This window comes from Furipterus horrens, unplaced genomic scaffold, assembly GCF_987537825.1.
Source record: "Furipterus horrens unplaced genomic scaffold, mFurHor1.1.pri manual_scaffold_13, whole genome shotgun sequence".
NCBI classification, from domain to species: Eukaryota; Metazoa; Chordata; class Mammalia; order Chiroptera; family Furipteridae; genus Furipterus; species Furipterus horrens.
In genome coordinates, this window is record NW_028327183.1 from 16,072,528 (window position 1) to 16,089,812 (window position 17,285).

Consider the following 17,285-nt stretch of genomic DNA (forward strand, 5'->3'; position numbering starts at 1 on the left):
ACATATCTGTCAAGCCTGTGATCATCTTAATCACCAGTGTTTTGAATTCTGCGTCTGTTAGATTGTCTGTCTCCTCATCTGTTGAGTTTGCCTATCTCTTCGTCGCTTAGTTCTCCCTCTAAAACCCTGATTCGTTCCCCTTTTGGGGCTATCCTTTTCTGTCTCCTCATCTTCACAGACTCCTGTGTTTGTTTGCCTCTGCATCCCAGGTAGAGCTGTCGCTCCTGTTACTATGTAAGGGGCGGAGCCTTAGGGATTCATCAGTACAGGGCGACCTGTTTCACCATGTTGTGGTGCTGTATGTGGGAGAGGGGTCCGCAAGGGAACAATGCCACCTGCCCAGCACTCGCCCCTTTTCCAGGCACCTCTTCCACTTCCGCACCAGACTGGCGCCCCTGTAGATGCTGCCCTGGCCGTTGTTCCCAGAGTGGGTGGGTCTGTGGATGTTCTAGGACCGTGGGGGCCCTTTAAACAAGCGGACTCTGCTGAGAGACCAGCAGTTTCTGCCTCCGCCCCAACCCCCACTGGTTTGCACAGTCAGAAGCAATGAGGCTTGATTTTCCCCTGTGCTGGGACCGTGAGCTGCGAGGTCCGGTGAGGAGCTGGGAACGCTCCCCAGGTGTTCCTCCCAACCTTTTAAAATGTGTGACTGCGCTTTCTGCTGGCCTGCCACTACTGCCTACTGCCGCTGCTGCCACCACCACACCGCGTCCTCTCCACCCTGGCTCTGCCCCTCCTACCTGTCTGGATGAGTATTTCTTCTTTATATCTTTGTTTGCTGGACTTAGATGCAGTTTGATTTTCTGGAACTTCTGGTTGTTTCTAGTTTTTAGATAGTTGTATTCCTTCTTAGTTGTGGAGGGAGACGCAGTGTGTCTGTTTAAGCCTCCATCTTGGCCGGAAGTCCTCCATATAAATTTTTGAAATATTTATTCTAGATTTGTGAAATATGTCATTGGGACATGTTCCTTTAATCGTTCCCTTTCTCCAACATCGAACCGTTTTCTCTAAGTCATACCCATATCTTAAAAAATGAAATAAGTAACTTCCTTTGACCACACATCCCCCTACACAGTTTCCACTTCCTCTTCTTCTATTCTTGAACCCATTCCAATCGGGCTTTCATCACAACACTCTACTGAACTGATTCTTGTCAAATCCCCCAGTGGCCTCCAGATCGCCAGCCATATCCAAAGGTCAGTTCTCAAGCCCATCTTACTTGCTTATCAGCAGTATTTGACACACTTGATCACTTTTTCCTTGAAACACTTTCTTTCCTTGACTTTCAGGACACCCTACTCGGTCCTCCGGTTTTACTGGCCACTTCTTTTCATTCTCATTTTTTTTACCTCCTAACATTGGAGAGAGCCCTAGATGTCAATCGTCAGATCTCTCCTCCATCATAACTCAGTTCCTCGGGGATCTCATCCAGTCTCATTGCTTCATATATTACCCATATATTGAAGATTCCCAAATGTGTATCCTTAGCCATAATTTCTCCTTTAACTCCAGGTTCCTATTATCCAACTGCCTACTCGACAGCTTCAGTTGGCTGTCTCAACATAACATGTCTGAATTCCGATTTTGATTCCACCCATCCCACCCTCTCCAACTCCTGCCCCCAATACCCTTTCCAGATTCTTCCTCATCTTAGCAGATGGAATCTCCGTTTTTATAATTGCTTAAGCCTAGTGCCTTTAAGGTTGTTGTTTTTTTAAATCTGACTTCGATCCAGTCCAGTAAATCCTGTTACTCTCACCTTGAAGTATATCTGGAATTGAACCACTTCTCAACGCATCTCTTGCTATCACCCTGGTCTCAGAACATTTGTAGATTGTGACAACAGCTTCCCAAAAATCCTCCCTGCTTCCATCATCACCCCTAATACTTGAATCCTCACACACCAGCCAGAATTAAACATAAATCAGATTGTGTTACAGCTCTGCTCAAAACCCTCCAGTGACTTCCTCTCTTTACATTCTCACAATGCTCAGAAGGCCCTCCGTGATCTGATCCCAGCTGTGAGTCTGACCGTTCCTCATCTTCCTTTCTCTTCTTCAAACATACTAAGCACGCGCCTGCCTCGGGGTGTGCACTCACAGCACTCCTGCCTGGCGTGCGCTTCCTTTGGGTATCAACATATTTCACCCTCCTACTTGACCCGGTCTTTGCCCAAATGTAACCTTATCGGAGAAGTCTTTCTTGATCACTCACTATAAAACAAGACTCCTTATATCCCATCACTGATCCTCCTACTCTGCTTTTTCTTTCTAGCATTTATCACTAGTTGACACACCTGTTCATTTGTCACTCTTCACTAGAATACAAACTCCATGAGGGGTAGGCACTCTGCTGCATTCCCAGTGCCAAGCCCATCGATTGGCTAAATCTGAATAAATTGGGAAAATCAATATAAATACTGCCCCTCGGCATTTGTTTACTGCATTGTTTTTCTTGATTTCTACACCATGCTCTTTCTTGGATCTCTTTAAATTCCCCAAGAGGATCTTCTTTGTTTTTCCTTAAGATTTTATTTATCTGTTTTTAGAGAGAGAGGAAAGGAGGGAGAGAGGAAGAGAAACATCAATGTGTGGTTGCCTCTCGCTCGCCCCCAACTGGGGCTTGGCCTGCAACCCAGGCAGGTGCCCTGACTGGGAATTGAACCCTTCCCAAGAGGATCTTAATCAGTGTTTCATTATCATTCAGTATGAACCAGCCCTGTTGGGCAAAGTCACCTTATAGGCTTCTGGCCATAATTTATTACTGAATCCTCTTACCCCATCTTCCCCAGTAGATTCCAGTTTTGCCTGAATGCTCTATCTGTGGCTTTACTGAAACCAAAGGGGGGGGGGGTTTGCAGAAATGGATTTTACTTCATTTAGAACTTAGAAATGTACACAAAATTGCAGTGAGGATGAAGGCAAAAAGACATTATTTTCAAGCTGAAGCACCAAGCCATATGTTACTGTGGATACTGCAAAAGGAAAAACTACCCAATGTCTGTTGGCATCTGGCAAATGAGGTTTTCTAGCCTGGCACCATCATTTCCTTGGCAGGTATGAAGCTATTCCCAGTCTCGGGTAACCTTGCTTTGCATCATTATTGTTTTCTTCCAGTGCACCACAAGAGGGCAGTCTTTCATCATATTCCTCTTGAATTAACACCAACTGTGTAGAGCTACTCTTTTAACAATCGAAGTGCAAATTTAGAATATTATGCCAAAATTGTTCACCAAAGTATATGAAACTCTAGGCTTACATTTTTATCCCAGAAATCATGGGGCCAAAATACATCCTTAAAAGGAAAGTAATCAGTTTAGCAATCATACAGGAAAAAGACCTTCCAGATGGTTACATGGATCAGAAATAAAGCAGTGTTTTTGGAAAGTTGTTTTAAGAAGTAGGGTACTATTTACTTTCTTGAATTCATTCATTGTAGCAAAGTGTACTATATAGATGTGTTGTTTTATTTCTGCAGACATTAAATTAGAAGATTGAGGTAAAAGAATTTTATTAACTTCAAGGAATCTGTATACTGTATACAAGCAACAAATGTTAAAGGAAGAGTAATACTCATATTAGGCATATCAATCACTATGTAGTAATTAAAAGCAATATATATCACAAACAAGAATAGATTACTGACTACTAAATAAGTCCCTTAGGTTAGACAGATTCAGGCATTGCTTTCTCTGGACAATTCCCTTTTGTCACAAACTACAGAGTTGGATGCTTTCTAGGCAGATTTAGCTCTAAAAACTTATCCCTAAAATAGGGATTAAATTGTGTAGAGGACCTTACAGAATTTGTCTGGCATCTTTCTATACCTTTGTATCTTAACTGGCCTCTTGAACGTAATCAGATTTTGCTATGATAGCAATTGTAATAATCAGTTATGTTTAATAAAACTATTCAAAAACGTATCAATAGGTTATTCTTTATTCATTCCTCATGGAAAAAGAAAAACACAAATCTTAAAAGCTACAGCAAATCAAGAAAGCCTGAAAAAGAAACCTAGATTCTTGGCTGCATTTTAGAAGGAAATCAAGCCTCATGGATCTTATTCCCTGGCTTTGATCTGGTTATCAGTTGGGATGGACTTGCCCAAATGATGACCCACAGAGAGTCCAAATTTCTTGTTTTTCTGTTCTTCCTGGACCTCCTTTTTCATTAAGAATCCTGCCTGGAAGTTTAGATCAAATAAACTACTTGGAGCAAAATACAGAGGAGTCTCATCCCAAATAGTCTCCAGGCGTTTCTTCCATCCTTCCAGGACCTGAATTCGGGCATCTGCGGGAATGTGCCCAATGCTGTATGTCAGTTGAGGTTCTAAGACCTGGAAGCCACAGAAATGCAGGGTGCCACTCTGGAGATACACAAAGCACAAAGGTAAGTCATAGTGGAACCTCCAAAAAGCTTGTAGCATACACAAACCACAAAGGTTAATCTGGCTCCCCAATAAGGTACTCCGACATGGAGGCCTGAGGCACCCTGGAAAGTGAGTTCAGAGCTAAATTCTCTCACCTTCTGCTCTCTCTACCTCGCTATTACCTATTTTAGCCTCTTCAGCTGTGCTCTCCTTTATATGAATAAAACCTTGAGACTGTGCCAGCCTGGAATCCTCTGCCAAAAAGTGCCAGAAGTTCTGTTTCCTTAGTGAGAGTGGCCGCTATGCCTTCCCTGCCTCTCCATAGAACCAGACAAGTCTTAACAATGGTCCTTATCACTTATTCTCCCATTGTGATGTTAATTCCCCAACATTATAGGTGGCCACTTCATTTGCTCTTCTCTCTACCCCTCTTCCTTAGAAGAGATTATCTTGAGAAACCAGTGACCACCGAAAAGCATACTTCAGACTTCTGTGGTACTAGCTGAACTAAAGCATTTCTTAAATTTTGGGGGGCTCTAGTAGTCTGTAAGACTGTTGCAGCCACTTGGAGGATAGAAATTGGAGAGAGATGTCAGTCATCTGGAGAGAATCAGACCACATGGCTTACAGGGTTACCTGCACCAGTCCTTGGTTAGGAGAGTGGTGTGTGGACACCCGCACACATGGTGGTTCTGTAAGCACAGGGGCCTAGTTCTGAAGCATTACTAGGCTTTCCCCTCAGGTCTGTTTTTAGTTGTTATCTTGAGGATTTGGACCCCATAGAAAGCTCAATTAATTAATCCCCCTGAAGGTCCATTGAAAATGAGGTACCTGAATTGGCCAGAGAATGATATTCATGTCCCCATGGATACCCTGCAGAGAGTACATGGAGCCGCTGCCACCAGTGGTGATGGAAAGCACTGTCTTCTTATTCTGCGAAAGAAAAATCATTACCCTACACATCTCCTTGGTGCCAGGAGGTTAATGAAAGAGCCCCAGGGAAAGGAACACACAAGTCCACCCATCTGCTGTTGATGTGACTTCATACATGAGCTCCTCAGAGCCATGCAGTGTGACTGCAGAAATATCAGCCTAGAAGATGGTCTTCCAGACAGGTGAGTAGGGGCAGGCCAAGGATGCCATACTCCTGGGTGTGGCAAATCCAGGGGTGGTTGTCACAGAAATGCAAAATCAGTGCTGACTGCTTGTGCCTAGGAGGAGTTATTTGTTTATTGTGTCTCTCCAAAGTGCTAGGCACATATCTAGGCATGTAATCTAGAAGGTTTCAAAATATGTCTTGAGCAGTATTTGGGTCTCTGAAAAATGAAGACAGACTATTTTTACTATGAAAAATTTCAAACATAAAACAGTACAGTTGACCCTTGAACAATGCAGGGGGTAGGGACCCCTTCCCACAGTCAAAAATTCACATACTACTTTTGACTGTCCCCAAAACTAACTACTAATAGCCTACTATTGACTGGAAGCCTTACCAATAACAGAGACAGTTGATTAACACATATTTTATATGCCATATGCATTATACAATGTATTCTTACAATAAGATAAGCTAGAGAAAAAATGTTATCAAGAAAACATAAGGAAGAGAAAATACACTTACAGTATTTATTGAAAAAATCCACATATAAGTGGACCTGTGCAATTAAACCCATGTTGTTCAAGGATCAACTGTATAAAAATACATCTACCCCCAGCTTCATCTCTCAGTATTTTGCCATTCTAGTTTTATTGAATCCCCTTACCTCTTTTTCCCTGGAGTATTTTAAAACAAATCCTAAATATCATGTCATAACATCTATTAAAACTTTATCATGCATCTCTTCCAAAGGTACCTGGAGCCTGATCTTAGTATCTAACTGTTCCCAAAACTCTACTGCAGGACTGAATTTACCCAGCATCCAGCCATTAGAAAGAGCAGAACCAATCACCTACCCGGAAAGGTCCCTTGTCATACATGGCAGCATACGTGTAAGCAAACTCCCCGATGAGCACCCGCTCAAACCAGCCCTTCAGGATGGCAGGGACTCCAAACCACTGCAGTGGGAACTGTGGAACAAATGACAGGTCAGATCAGGAACTCCCCCGGCACAGGAGAAGGCTCAGGTCCATAGCATGACCTCATTGAGGGGCAAACCTTTCTTCAGGCCCTTGTCATTTCTCCTGAAGGAGATAGCACATTTAAAGACAAGCTGGCCAGTCAACCTGGCACTCATGTTTCTATCTAAAGGTGCAGGTATTGGGAAGGTCTGAAGAAGGTCACACGCAAATAAAATTTGCTTCTATCAAAGCACATTTAACAATGAAGTTTAGACAGCAAGGACTGCAGACAAAGTTTGCTTCAATGTGTGATATGTGATGCTTAAATCAATATTTTCTGAAGAGCTTGCTTTAAAGTAGGTGTGGTGTCAAAAATATGAAACACGTACCTTGTGCTCAGGGATGTAAACCCCTATCAGAATAAACAGAATGACTCAAATTTGCAAACAAATGATGAGTGTGACTAAAATTTATCAGAGAATTCCCATGAGAAAGTCTCGTTGGGCCTTTTGTCCTAATAAAAGCAGAGTGAGAACTATACCAGTATTTCTTCTCCTTGACAACTGGAACAAGCCCAGAAGAAAAGAACTAGGACACAGAAGGAATTCCCAGGACACAGTAGCTCTCTCTTTGAGGGGTTGCAGACCTACAGAAAAGGGGCTACGGAAGAAGGGTTTTAAAACAAAGAACACCGGATTGCAAGTGAGTTGTGTTCTCACCCTGAATTTGTCACCAACTTGATGCCTGACCTTTGCCATGCAAGATTCAGACCTTCTCTAAGTTTCATTTGCTTCACCTGTAAAAAGAGGGCCTGGAGGGATCTCTAGTAGCTTCTCCCGTTCTCACATTTATAACTCTCCAATTGTGAGGGACCAGATCTGCAGCTTTTGGGAAGAATGAGTAGGGTGTTTAGGCAAGTAGATTTCCTTCCCTGTGAATATTCTGCCATCAGAGTTGAATATTGAATTGGTTGGGTCCTGGCTGGTGTGGCTCAGTGGACTGAGTATAGGCCTGTGACCCAAAGGGTCACCAGTTCGATTCCCAGTCAAGACACATGCCTGTGTTGCAGGCCAGGTACCCAACTGGGGTGCTAGAGAGGCAACCACACATTGATGTTCCTCTCCCTCTCTTTCTCCCTCCCTTCCCCTTTCTCTAAAAATAAATAAAATTAAAAAAATTGAATTAGTTGGCTTGCAGGGTATTAAGAGTTTACTCTCCCTCAAGTTGTTTTTTTGAGAGGTGAGTAAACTGAGCAGGAGGCTAGCCATATGGCACGTTGGGATGAATTAAAGCACTCCTTCCCAGGACACTTAATCTCCATGTTGAAAGACTATCCTACATAGTACACTGATTTTTCTAGAATAGAACTTTTCCTGTCATCTCTCAGGAAACTGAAAATGAATATACAAATATGCAGTGTTTGCATGACCCTTCGGTATGTTGCTATTCTGCAGGGACAACCTGCACAGTTGTACTGATAGTAAAGAAAACACATGCATTGGATAGAAGCTAAATTAAGACTGCCAAAGTCCCTTCCAATTCTAAGCTATGGTGATTCTGAGATGCAGAATGGAAGGTTGTTGTTGCTGCTGCCGCCGCCTTGACTGCACTAGGATAAGATGCAGCAGACAGCCTGGACCAAGAAGGCATCCTTTGTGACACATGGTGTGTGGCTTTGATTCATAGCAATAGGCCTGGGGTAGAATAAGACTTCAAAGGTTGGATTCTTTGTGGATGGCTGAATAATTGCAAAAACCATAAACAGCGTCATCCTTCTAGTGACATTTCCAACATTAAACATTCAATGTTCAAGATCAAGAAGCTAGTTAGAATTGGTAGAAGAAGTCATTGAGTACAGTCTGGTATTTAAAAAAAAACAAGATGACAAGAAGCATACACATTTCCAGTACTGACTGCTAAATGGTGAGGCAGCTTCCTGAAGAAAGGCCACAGTTTGCTGCTGAAACACACTGAGCAGGACAGTGCATATCAACTGGGAAGTTTCAACAACAGAGAAGTCAGTCTCATGAATCACTCCACAAACCAGTCGGGGTGCTTACAGACAGAGGGGAGAAGAGCAGGCTTCGTTGAAAGATTCCATGATGAATCACTAATTGGTTCACTGCAACATTATTAACAACAGCCAAGATATGAAAGGAACCTAAGTGTCCATCAGTAGACAAATGGATAAAGAAAATAAGGAACAGCCCTGGCTGGGTAGCTCAGTTGGTTGGAGCATTGTCCCAGTACACCTCAGTCATGTGTTCAATCCCCCATCAGGGCGCATACAAAAATCAATCAATGAATGCACAAATAAGTGGAACAACAAATCAATGTTTCTCTCTCTTTCTAAAATCAGGTAAAAAAAAGAAATGGTACATATATACAATGGACTATTAGTCATAAAAAAGAATGAAATGTTACCATAAAAAAGAATAAAGTCTTACCAATATGGATGGACCTACAGGGTATTATGCTAAGTCAAATAAGACAGAGAAAGACAAATAACATATGATTTCAGTTATATGTGGATCTAATAAAAATAAATGAACAAGTAAAATAGAAACAAACTCATAATTACAGAGAACAGGCTGATGGTTACCAGAGCGGAGGAGAGTTGGGGGCAGAGTGAAAAAGGTGAAGGGACTAAGAAGTACCAATTGGCAGTTACAAAATAGTCATGGGATGTAAAATACAGCATAGTGAATATAATCAATAATATTGTAATAACTATGGTGCCAGGTGGGTACTAGACTTACCGGGGGTGGGGGGGATTAGTTCGTAAGTTATATAGATAGGTCTAACCGCTATGCTGTACACTTGAAACTAATATAATATTGAATGTCAACTGAAATTGAAAAATTTAAGTTAAAAAATCATTAATTGAAAAAACAATTAAACACACTGGAGGGAAAAGCTTAAGACTGACATGTCATCTTTGAAGTTGCATTCATTTTTTCAAAGAGTAATACAGCCTGATTCACAGTATCTGTAAATCTGTGTAGCACTGCACATTTAAAGTAATCACCGTTCTTTACAGAGAATGCAGCAAAGGGGGTAAGTGACTTTTCTAAGACCACATGGCTACCTTTGGTTGCAGGTCTAGGACAATAAGAACTCACATATCCTGACATCCCCTTTGCCGTCCCACCACACCTGAAAAATCACAAGGTCTGCAGCTTCCAGCTTCTTTTGTTCAGCCACAATATCTGGGCTCAGGCGGCCTTCTTTATAAGCTAGAGCAGACTCGGCAGGATACTGAAAGTTCTCGGGGTCCTTCAGTTTACCTGCAGAGAGGAAAACAGACTGAGGCCATGGGGCCAAGGTGGGAACAGAGAACCCACAGGCAAGAAGTTCCACAAAGACCTAATTAAAGGAGGGAGCTGTTCCTACCTGTGATGTCCTTTCTGGAGATGACGGGATTGAAGTTCATGGCATACAGGTCCGACACAGTGACTTCCCATCCTTTCCGCTTCAAAGCCTCTACAGCAGCTTCCTTCATGGCATAGTTGAAGGACATCCGCTCAGCATGAGCCAGTACAATCAGTGCTTTTTTGGCTATTTAGACACATGGAAGGCATATGGAAGAAATCAGTTACCAACCAGCAAAGCTTGAGCTACAGGGCAGCTGAGCTGGGATCCACAAGGGGAGAAGTGACTTCGTTAGATATTAGGTTACGCAGTCCATCCACTGCAGCCAGAAATATATTTCCTCCTTAAAAGTACCAACAAATAAAGGAGGAATTGTAACTCAGTGGGAAAACAGTGGCTAATTGAATCAATGGTATGGGTGTACTTAATCTGCTTTGTGCATGGAAATAAAATTATCCCCTCAGAAAACTAATATAAGGTGTTAGATGAAGTCCATAGAGTGGTTATCCTTTTTGGGAAAGTGACTAGAAGGGCACAGAAAGGGCTTTTGGGATGCTGGTAATGTTCTATTTTTTTTTTTATCTGAGTGGTGACCACACAAATATATGTTCTGTTTGTGAAAACTCACTTAAAAGCTTTGTTTTTAAACTATCCCACTAACACACCACATATAGCAATAATTTACTGGCAGATTAAAGATCGAAATTGTTTTAAAAATAAAACCACTAGAATAGTATAGAAAGAAAGGGAGAATCTGTATAACCTCAGGATAGAGAATACTTTTTAAGGAAGACTAGAGAGTCAGAAAGCAAGAAGAAAAAGCTTGATAAAGCCCTGACTCGAGTGGCTCAGTGGACTGAGTGCCAGCCTGTAAAGCAAAGGTCGCTGGTTCGATTCCCAGTCAGGGTTCAGACCTGAGTTGCAGGCCAAGTACCCAGTTGGGGGCATGCAAGGGGCAACCACACATTTATGTTTCTCTTTATCCTTCCCTTCCCCTCTCTCTAAAAATTAATGAATAAATATTTTTAAAAAACCACTTGACCGATAAAGTCACACAAAAGTTTTTTAAATTGTGTTTAATGAAAGCCTCCATAAACAGATTCAAAAGACAATCAACTAGGAGAACATAGCCTCAACTTTTATCACGAAGAGTTATAATCTGAAAGAATGCCTACAAATAATTAGAAGACAGACAATGCAATAGAAAAATAAGTCAAGCATATGAACACACTCTTCACAGAGGAGGAAATGCAAGTGGCAGAAAATGAGAAGGTACCCTGCCTGGCCTGTCAGGAAAAGCAAATTAAAATGAGATATTATTTACCTGTCAGACTGGCAAAGCAATCTAGGACAAGCATCACTGAGAGCTATCAAGACTGCAGGAGAAAATGGCACATTGCCTCAGTCTTTAGGGAAAGTAAACAGGCTGAATCTCTTAAGAGTTGAAAGGCACAGAAGTCTTTGATCTAGCTGTCCAACATCAGGGGATCTGTTTTATAAACTGAAAGCATAGGACATAGGAGCAAGGATGTGTATTGTACCATTCTTTTCAGTGGCAAAAATGACAAATAACCCAATTATCTATTTTGGGGTAGCATTTGAATAAATTACGACACCTACACACTACAGAATATTATGCTGTTAACAAGAATGAATTAACTCTATACAGTGACCCAGAAAGATAGCCATGATATATTGTTAACTGATCAAATCAAGTGAATGTGAATCCATTTTAATAAAAACCAAAGAAAGAAACTACATCTATGTAGATTTGCAGTATATTGGCATGAAGTAAAAAAGGAGTGGGGTGATCATATGACCTATTAATTCTTAGATAAGTAAGAGATGGCATGGAAGTAGAGGCAGAGGGGAAAGACGAACATTTTCCTTGGCCATTGATGTATTAATGAAGTTGTTAGAATAAGCATACTTTACTTTTGCAATAAGAGCAATTACTGCCTGCTTCTTGTGTGCTAGGCACTGCTCTAAGCCCTTTGCATTCCTTTTAAGTTGTCACAGTAACCCCATGAGGCAGACACAATTAGTGGCCCCATATTATGGGTGAGAAAACTGAGGCACAGAAAAATTAAGCCAATTACTATCTGAATTTACATAATAAGTGGGGGAGCTGGAATGATTTAAAAGTAGAGACATGGATAATTCCATGCAACAACGCGGGCAGTGTGGGGGGCAGCACCAGCGACATGAGGCTCACCGCCACCATTTGCCCTAACCGTTGGTGCCACTGTTTCATACCTTGCTAATGCTTAATGGGCCACTGTGGGTGGAGCCAGGAGAGAAAGCACCTGCAACTTTTTTGTCTGGTTTTAAGAAAATTAACTAGAAAGGCACATTTAAGCCTTCAGTTCTTTGCCTGCTTTCATTATGAACTACACCTGGCATAGGCAGCGCCTATTAGGTTAAGTTCAGCCAGGTGTACACTTCAGGCCCCTGCACGCCAAAACAGAGGCTCTCCGGGCTTGATCCTCGAGTTTGTGGCTTTAAAAACTGATTTGGTGGAATACAAGTTTGATGAGGATTTAAATGCTATGGAAGTGATTTATCTGCTTTGGAAGGCCTGGGAAAATGGAAAGGAATTTCTGAAGCTGCCTCAACAAATTTCCACCGCCTTTCTTATCAATTCATGGACTGAACATTAACTGGGAGAAAAGTGAGTGCATTAAGCTGTGACATGCATTTTCTTTGTGATCTAACCTTTGCATTAGTTTTATTGATGTTTACTGAATACTGCTCTGTTGATTTTTACTCTTTGCTCCCTTGTTATCAATATATACAATATTTACTTCTTATCAATATTGACAAGCATTTTCTAAGTAGAAAAACAAAGTTGCTTCCCAGAAAATGAAAAAATCAGGATACCTATGCCTTGCTTTCAAGGAGCTCAGCATCTACTACCTAGAGGCATGCCTAGTACAGAGAGGGGCAGGGAGAGAGGGAGAGAGGGAGGGAGAGAGACAGAAAGGATATATTTGCAAGAAATATAACCACCCTGGGTGGGTAGCTCGTTAGTTAGAGCCTCCACTGGATTCACCAAGGTTGCAGTTTCATCCCCAGTCAGGGCACATACAAGAATCAACCAATGAATGTATAAGTGGAACAACAAATCGATGCTTCTCTTTCTCTCATCAATAAGTTAAAAAAAATTTACCCAAAGAAGCGATGAAACACAACCAATGGCATCAGCCTGGTAGGAGAGGCAAGGACCAGTTTCACAGAAGACAACAGTTTATTTTAGGGCTGGCCGATTAGGAAAGGCCTTCAGAAGGAGCTGCAGTTGGAGCTGAGTCTTGGAGTTGAAATGGCATTATTTTCAGCACCTGCAACTAGAGGTTCCTTTCTGCGTGTTCTGCAGCTATTTTCCCTCTGATAGGAGCGACCACATCTACCACTGCCAGGCACGTCTTTGTTAACCTCTCTTTCTCTCTGCGCTGGTTGCTTTCAGACCGCAGTGGGGAGGTCCTTTTTCCTAAACGCGTACCCAAATTTGTAGGGGTGAGACAAACAGGGGGCTCCCCTCTCCTGGAGTCTGGTCAGGGCTCATCCCGGGACCCTAAAAGACGTCATTTTACAGTTTTGAGTCAAGAAATAAAAGTCGGGGCCGAGCCCCTAAAGTTTCCTGCAGAGAAACGCCGGCTTGCGGCTGCGAGCTCGGGGGGCCACTCACCAGCCATGGCTCCGGCATGGGGCGCTGATTCGCTGCGGGGGTGGTTGCTGCGACCCTGGCTGGGAAAAGGTTTTAGAAGGCTTGTGGGTGCTGCCCGCTAACCTGAGGTTACTTTATACTTGGCCTAACCCAGCCCAGCCCAAGGGGACGGGGAACCCAGCAAAGGCGGGGCTGACTACCCAGGCCCTGGGATCCTGGGTGGAGCTCGCCTTGGCTGCAGTTCCAGGAAACTGTCGGGAAGTCTGGGGTGTGGAGTAGGGACCCCCGGGACTTGGGAAAAGGGTGTCCTGGGGATGGGAGGTGAGAGAGGGGGGCGCCTCATGGGTCTGGGTGGGAGGCCTGCCCATCTGGCCACTGTCTTGCCACCACCTTGGGACACAGGAGGAAGTTTCTGATGGAGCCGGGTCTTGGCTGGGCACGTCCTTCCTCCTCCTGGCAGCAACGGGAAATTGCCTAGTGGCTCTGCAGATGGGAGGACACAAAAGGAGGTGTGGAAGACTGCGGTCCTTTAGTTTCAGATTCGCTGAGTCATTGTGACTCAAGATTTAGGTACGGAGGCCAGGCGAACAGGTCTGAGATGGCCTGTAATACTTGCTCTGGGGGAAGTGTTTTTTCTTCCGTGGCCAGGTTCAGATTCTAATGGTTTTCATAGCCCAAAGTTATGCGGACTTCTCTTCCTAGCACCAGAACCCTGGGCTGGGGGGCCTGGCGTGGGGCTGGGACCCCCTGGCTCCTCAGGGATGGGGGTGTGGGCTCTGCAGCCTAGGTATCCCTCCCAATTTTTATCCACCACACGTGGGTGTGGGACCAGCCTGCTCCATGTCTCCTTCCCTCCTACCAGTCTCCCTGCAGCTTCTTTTTATCTTTAGTTACAGGACTTCCATTATGCCTGATGTCAGGTGGTTATGAATGACGGTTCCGTAGTTTAGTTGTAATTTTGATGTGGTTGTCTGGGCAGCAAGTATTGTCTTACCAAAATAGTTTACTGCACATGTTTTTTGTTTTGTTTTGTTTTGTTTTGTTTCTATTGCAGTTGTCCCATTATTTCCCCCATTTCCCTCCCCTGTGCATGTTGTCTTTATCAGGACTTTGATTATCTAAGAAATCCCAGTTTTCTCAATATTAAAAGACCTCAGTTTTGTTCGCAACTATGTAACCTTAAGTATTTACCTTTAACACCTTCTATTGCCACTTTGGTTAAATAGATAATTCAGTATTATTTTATAATGGCCTGTGATCCTATTTAATCAAATGTTCAAACATTTTGACATTTTCCCCCAAATCAAATTCTGAATGGAGTCTTTGACCTCAAACTAAATGAGATTTCCCAGAGGGCCCCTTTTTGGGGGACGTGGGAATTTCAGCTGGGCCATTTTTAAAGTGGTATGAGCCAACTTTAAAACAGTATAAAAAGACATTTTAAAAGGGTGTAGGCAGCACTCGCCAACAGAACTTTCTCTCTCTGGGCTGCCCAAATAAGGTAGCCACAAGCCATAAGTGTCTATTTGAAAAGTGGCCTGTGCAAGTTTTCACTGTGATTAATTTAAATTTAAATAGCTACCCATGGCTAGCGACCACTATTGCAGTGCACATAGGTCTAGAATGCAGAAGAAAGATCTAAGCTGGAGGTCAGAGACTGAGGAGTCAATACTGTGCCCACTGTGCCATCTCCCCTGCTTTTCCATTCTCTGTCCTTCTGTGCCTACTGTGTGCCCCAGGAGGCTGACTCTGCAGGTGGCAATATAACCTTATTCTATACTTTCACATACATTTATGTACTACTATTGGAACCATCTCGTTAATTTGTTTTTCTACATGATCAAAATAGATCATGCTATACTTAACAATGGACAATTCTTCTAACTTAATTATCCTATCATGTAAGAAAAGTCAGTAGAATTTATTCCTCCTTTCCTGCAGTGTGGGAAGCAATGATCACTAACTTATTGAGGACTTACCGTGCAGCAAGAGCTGTTCTAAGTACATTTATATATATTAACTCATCTTAAGCCCCAACACAACCCTTTGCTGTTAAAGCTCTCATTTTTAAAGCAGATGTATTGAGATGCACAAGCCATAAACTTGCCTATTTAAAATGAACAAGAAATAGTGGCTTTTAGCATACAAGTAGTTTCACAATAATCACAATCATCTAATTTTAGAACATTTTCATCCCCCCAAAAGAAACTTGGTACCCATTAGCAATCACTCTTCATTCTCCCTGCCTGTCCCCACCCTTTGGTTTTAGGCAACCATTAACCCATTCTATCACTGGATTTGCCCATTCTGGACATCTCATAGAAACGATATCATACTTTATGTGGTCTTTTGTGATTATATTCTCCATCTAGCATTACCTTTTAAGGTTCACCCATGTTGTAGCATGTATCAGTACTTTGTACCTTTTTTATGTTGAATAATATTCCACTGTATGGATAAACCACATTTTGTCCACTTATCAGTTTATGATATTTGGGTTGTTTCTACTTTTAGCTATTATGAATAATGCTATTATGAACACTTGTATGCAAGTTTCTGCATGGACTTAAGTATTTATTTCTCTGGGGTAGATATCTAAAAGTAGAATTGCTGGTAACTCTATGTTTGACATCTGAGATATTGCCAAACTGTTTTCCAAGGTAGCTATACCATTTTACATTACTACCAGCAATGTATGAAGGTTTTAATTTCTCCTCACCAACACTTTTTATTATCTGTATGTCTTATTATGGCCATCCTATGTGTTCGAAGTGGTATCTCATTGTGGTTTTGAGTTGCTTTTCCCTAATGACTGGTCATATTGAACAGCTTCTCATGATATTGTTTCCATTTATATATGTGTTTGGAGAAACGTTTATTCAAATCCTTTGCATATTTTAAAATTGGATTATTTGTATTTTTATCATTGAGTTGTAAGGGTTTTTATTATTAGATATATGATCTACAAATATTTTCTCCTATTCTTTGTATTGTCTTTTCACTTTTTCAGTGGTGCCTTTGGAATCATACAAGTTACAAATTTTTATGAAGTCTAATTTACCAAACTTCTTTTTTATTGCTTGTGCTTTTGGTTTCATAGCTAAGAAATCATTGCCTAATCCAAGGCCATGAAGATTTATACTGATGGTTTCTCCTAAGATTTATATTTTTAGCTCTTATAGTTATTCTTGATCCACTTTATAGTAGGGTTTTTAAAAAGTTTTTTTATCCTTACTTGAGGACATTTTTTTTTCCATTGCTTTTAGACAGAGAGGAAGGAGGGCAGAGAGAGAGAGCACGAATGTGAGAGAGGCTTCCCAGCCACGATCAAAGCCACAGCCTTTTGGTGTATGGACAAAGCTCCAACTAAGGGAGCCACACCAGCCGGGGCCTACTTTGTAGTAGTTTTTGAGTGTGATGTGAGGTACGGAATAAAATCATTTTACAGATAAAGGAGCTGATGCACCAAGCACCGATGTTGACTTGTGTGTGTAGTGCAGAATTTGAACTCAGGCCCTCGAACTCCAGAGCCCGCTCCTAACTGTTATTTGCCATCAGAATTCTTGAGTCTAGCTTCAGGTCGGCTACTAATGCTCTTCTTTCTGAGCTTTGGTTGCCTCATGTTTAAAAATCTGGCTTTGGCCTGCATTATCTTAAAGGCCCATCCAGCTTTGACTTGCTGTCAGTTGAAGATTGTCCAATTTCATTATCTGAGCAGGCCTCTGTCCTAGGAGTGTTTGTCTCAGGCATTGTGAAAACAGTGTCCTCAAGACCTCCCTCTAGTGCCCAGGGAGCAGGCCAGCACCATGGAACTGTAGGAAGC

The 17,285-nt window shown here is 42.2% G+C and overlaps 1 protein-coding gene across 1 annotated transcript; it reads right to left on the reverse strand.

The window, feature by feature from the left end:
- Positions 1–3,493: 3,493 nt before the first annotated feature.
- Positions 3,494–13,931, reverse strand: NQO1 (NAD(P)H quinone dehydrogenase 1). The gene is made up of 7 exons (XM_090260347.1): positions 13,853–13,931; positions 13,484–13,542; positions 9,820–9,984; positions 9,583–9,713; positions 6,322–6,435; positions 5,200–5,301; positions 3,494–4,365 (listed from the first exon to the last, which is right to left on the reverse strand). The coding sequence occupies exons 2-7, from the start codon at positions 13,488–13,490 to the stop codon at positions 4,060–4,062; spliced, it is 825 nt and encodes a 274-aa protein (XP_090116473.1). The 5' UTR covers positions 13,491–13,542; positions 13,853–13,931; the 3' UTR covers positions 3,494–4,059.
- Between the last annotated feature and the right edge of the window lie 3,354 nt (positions 13,932–17,285).

Coding starts and splice junctions, on each gene's coding strand:
- NQO1 (XM_090260347.1), bottom strand. Junction 6,436..9,582: donor CAGACCTTGTGATTTTTCAG/GTGTGGTGGGAC, acceptor TTTGTTCCACAG/TTCCCACTGCAGTGGTTTGG. Junction 4,366..5,199: donor TCATTCTCTGGCCAATTCAG/GTACCTCATTTT, acceptor GTGTATCTCCAG/AGTGGCACCCTGCATTTCTG.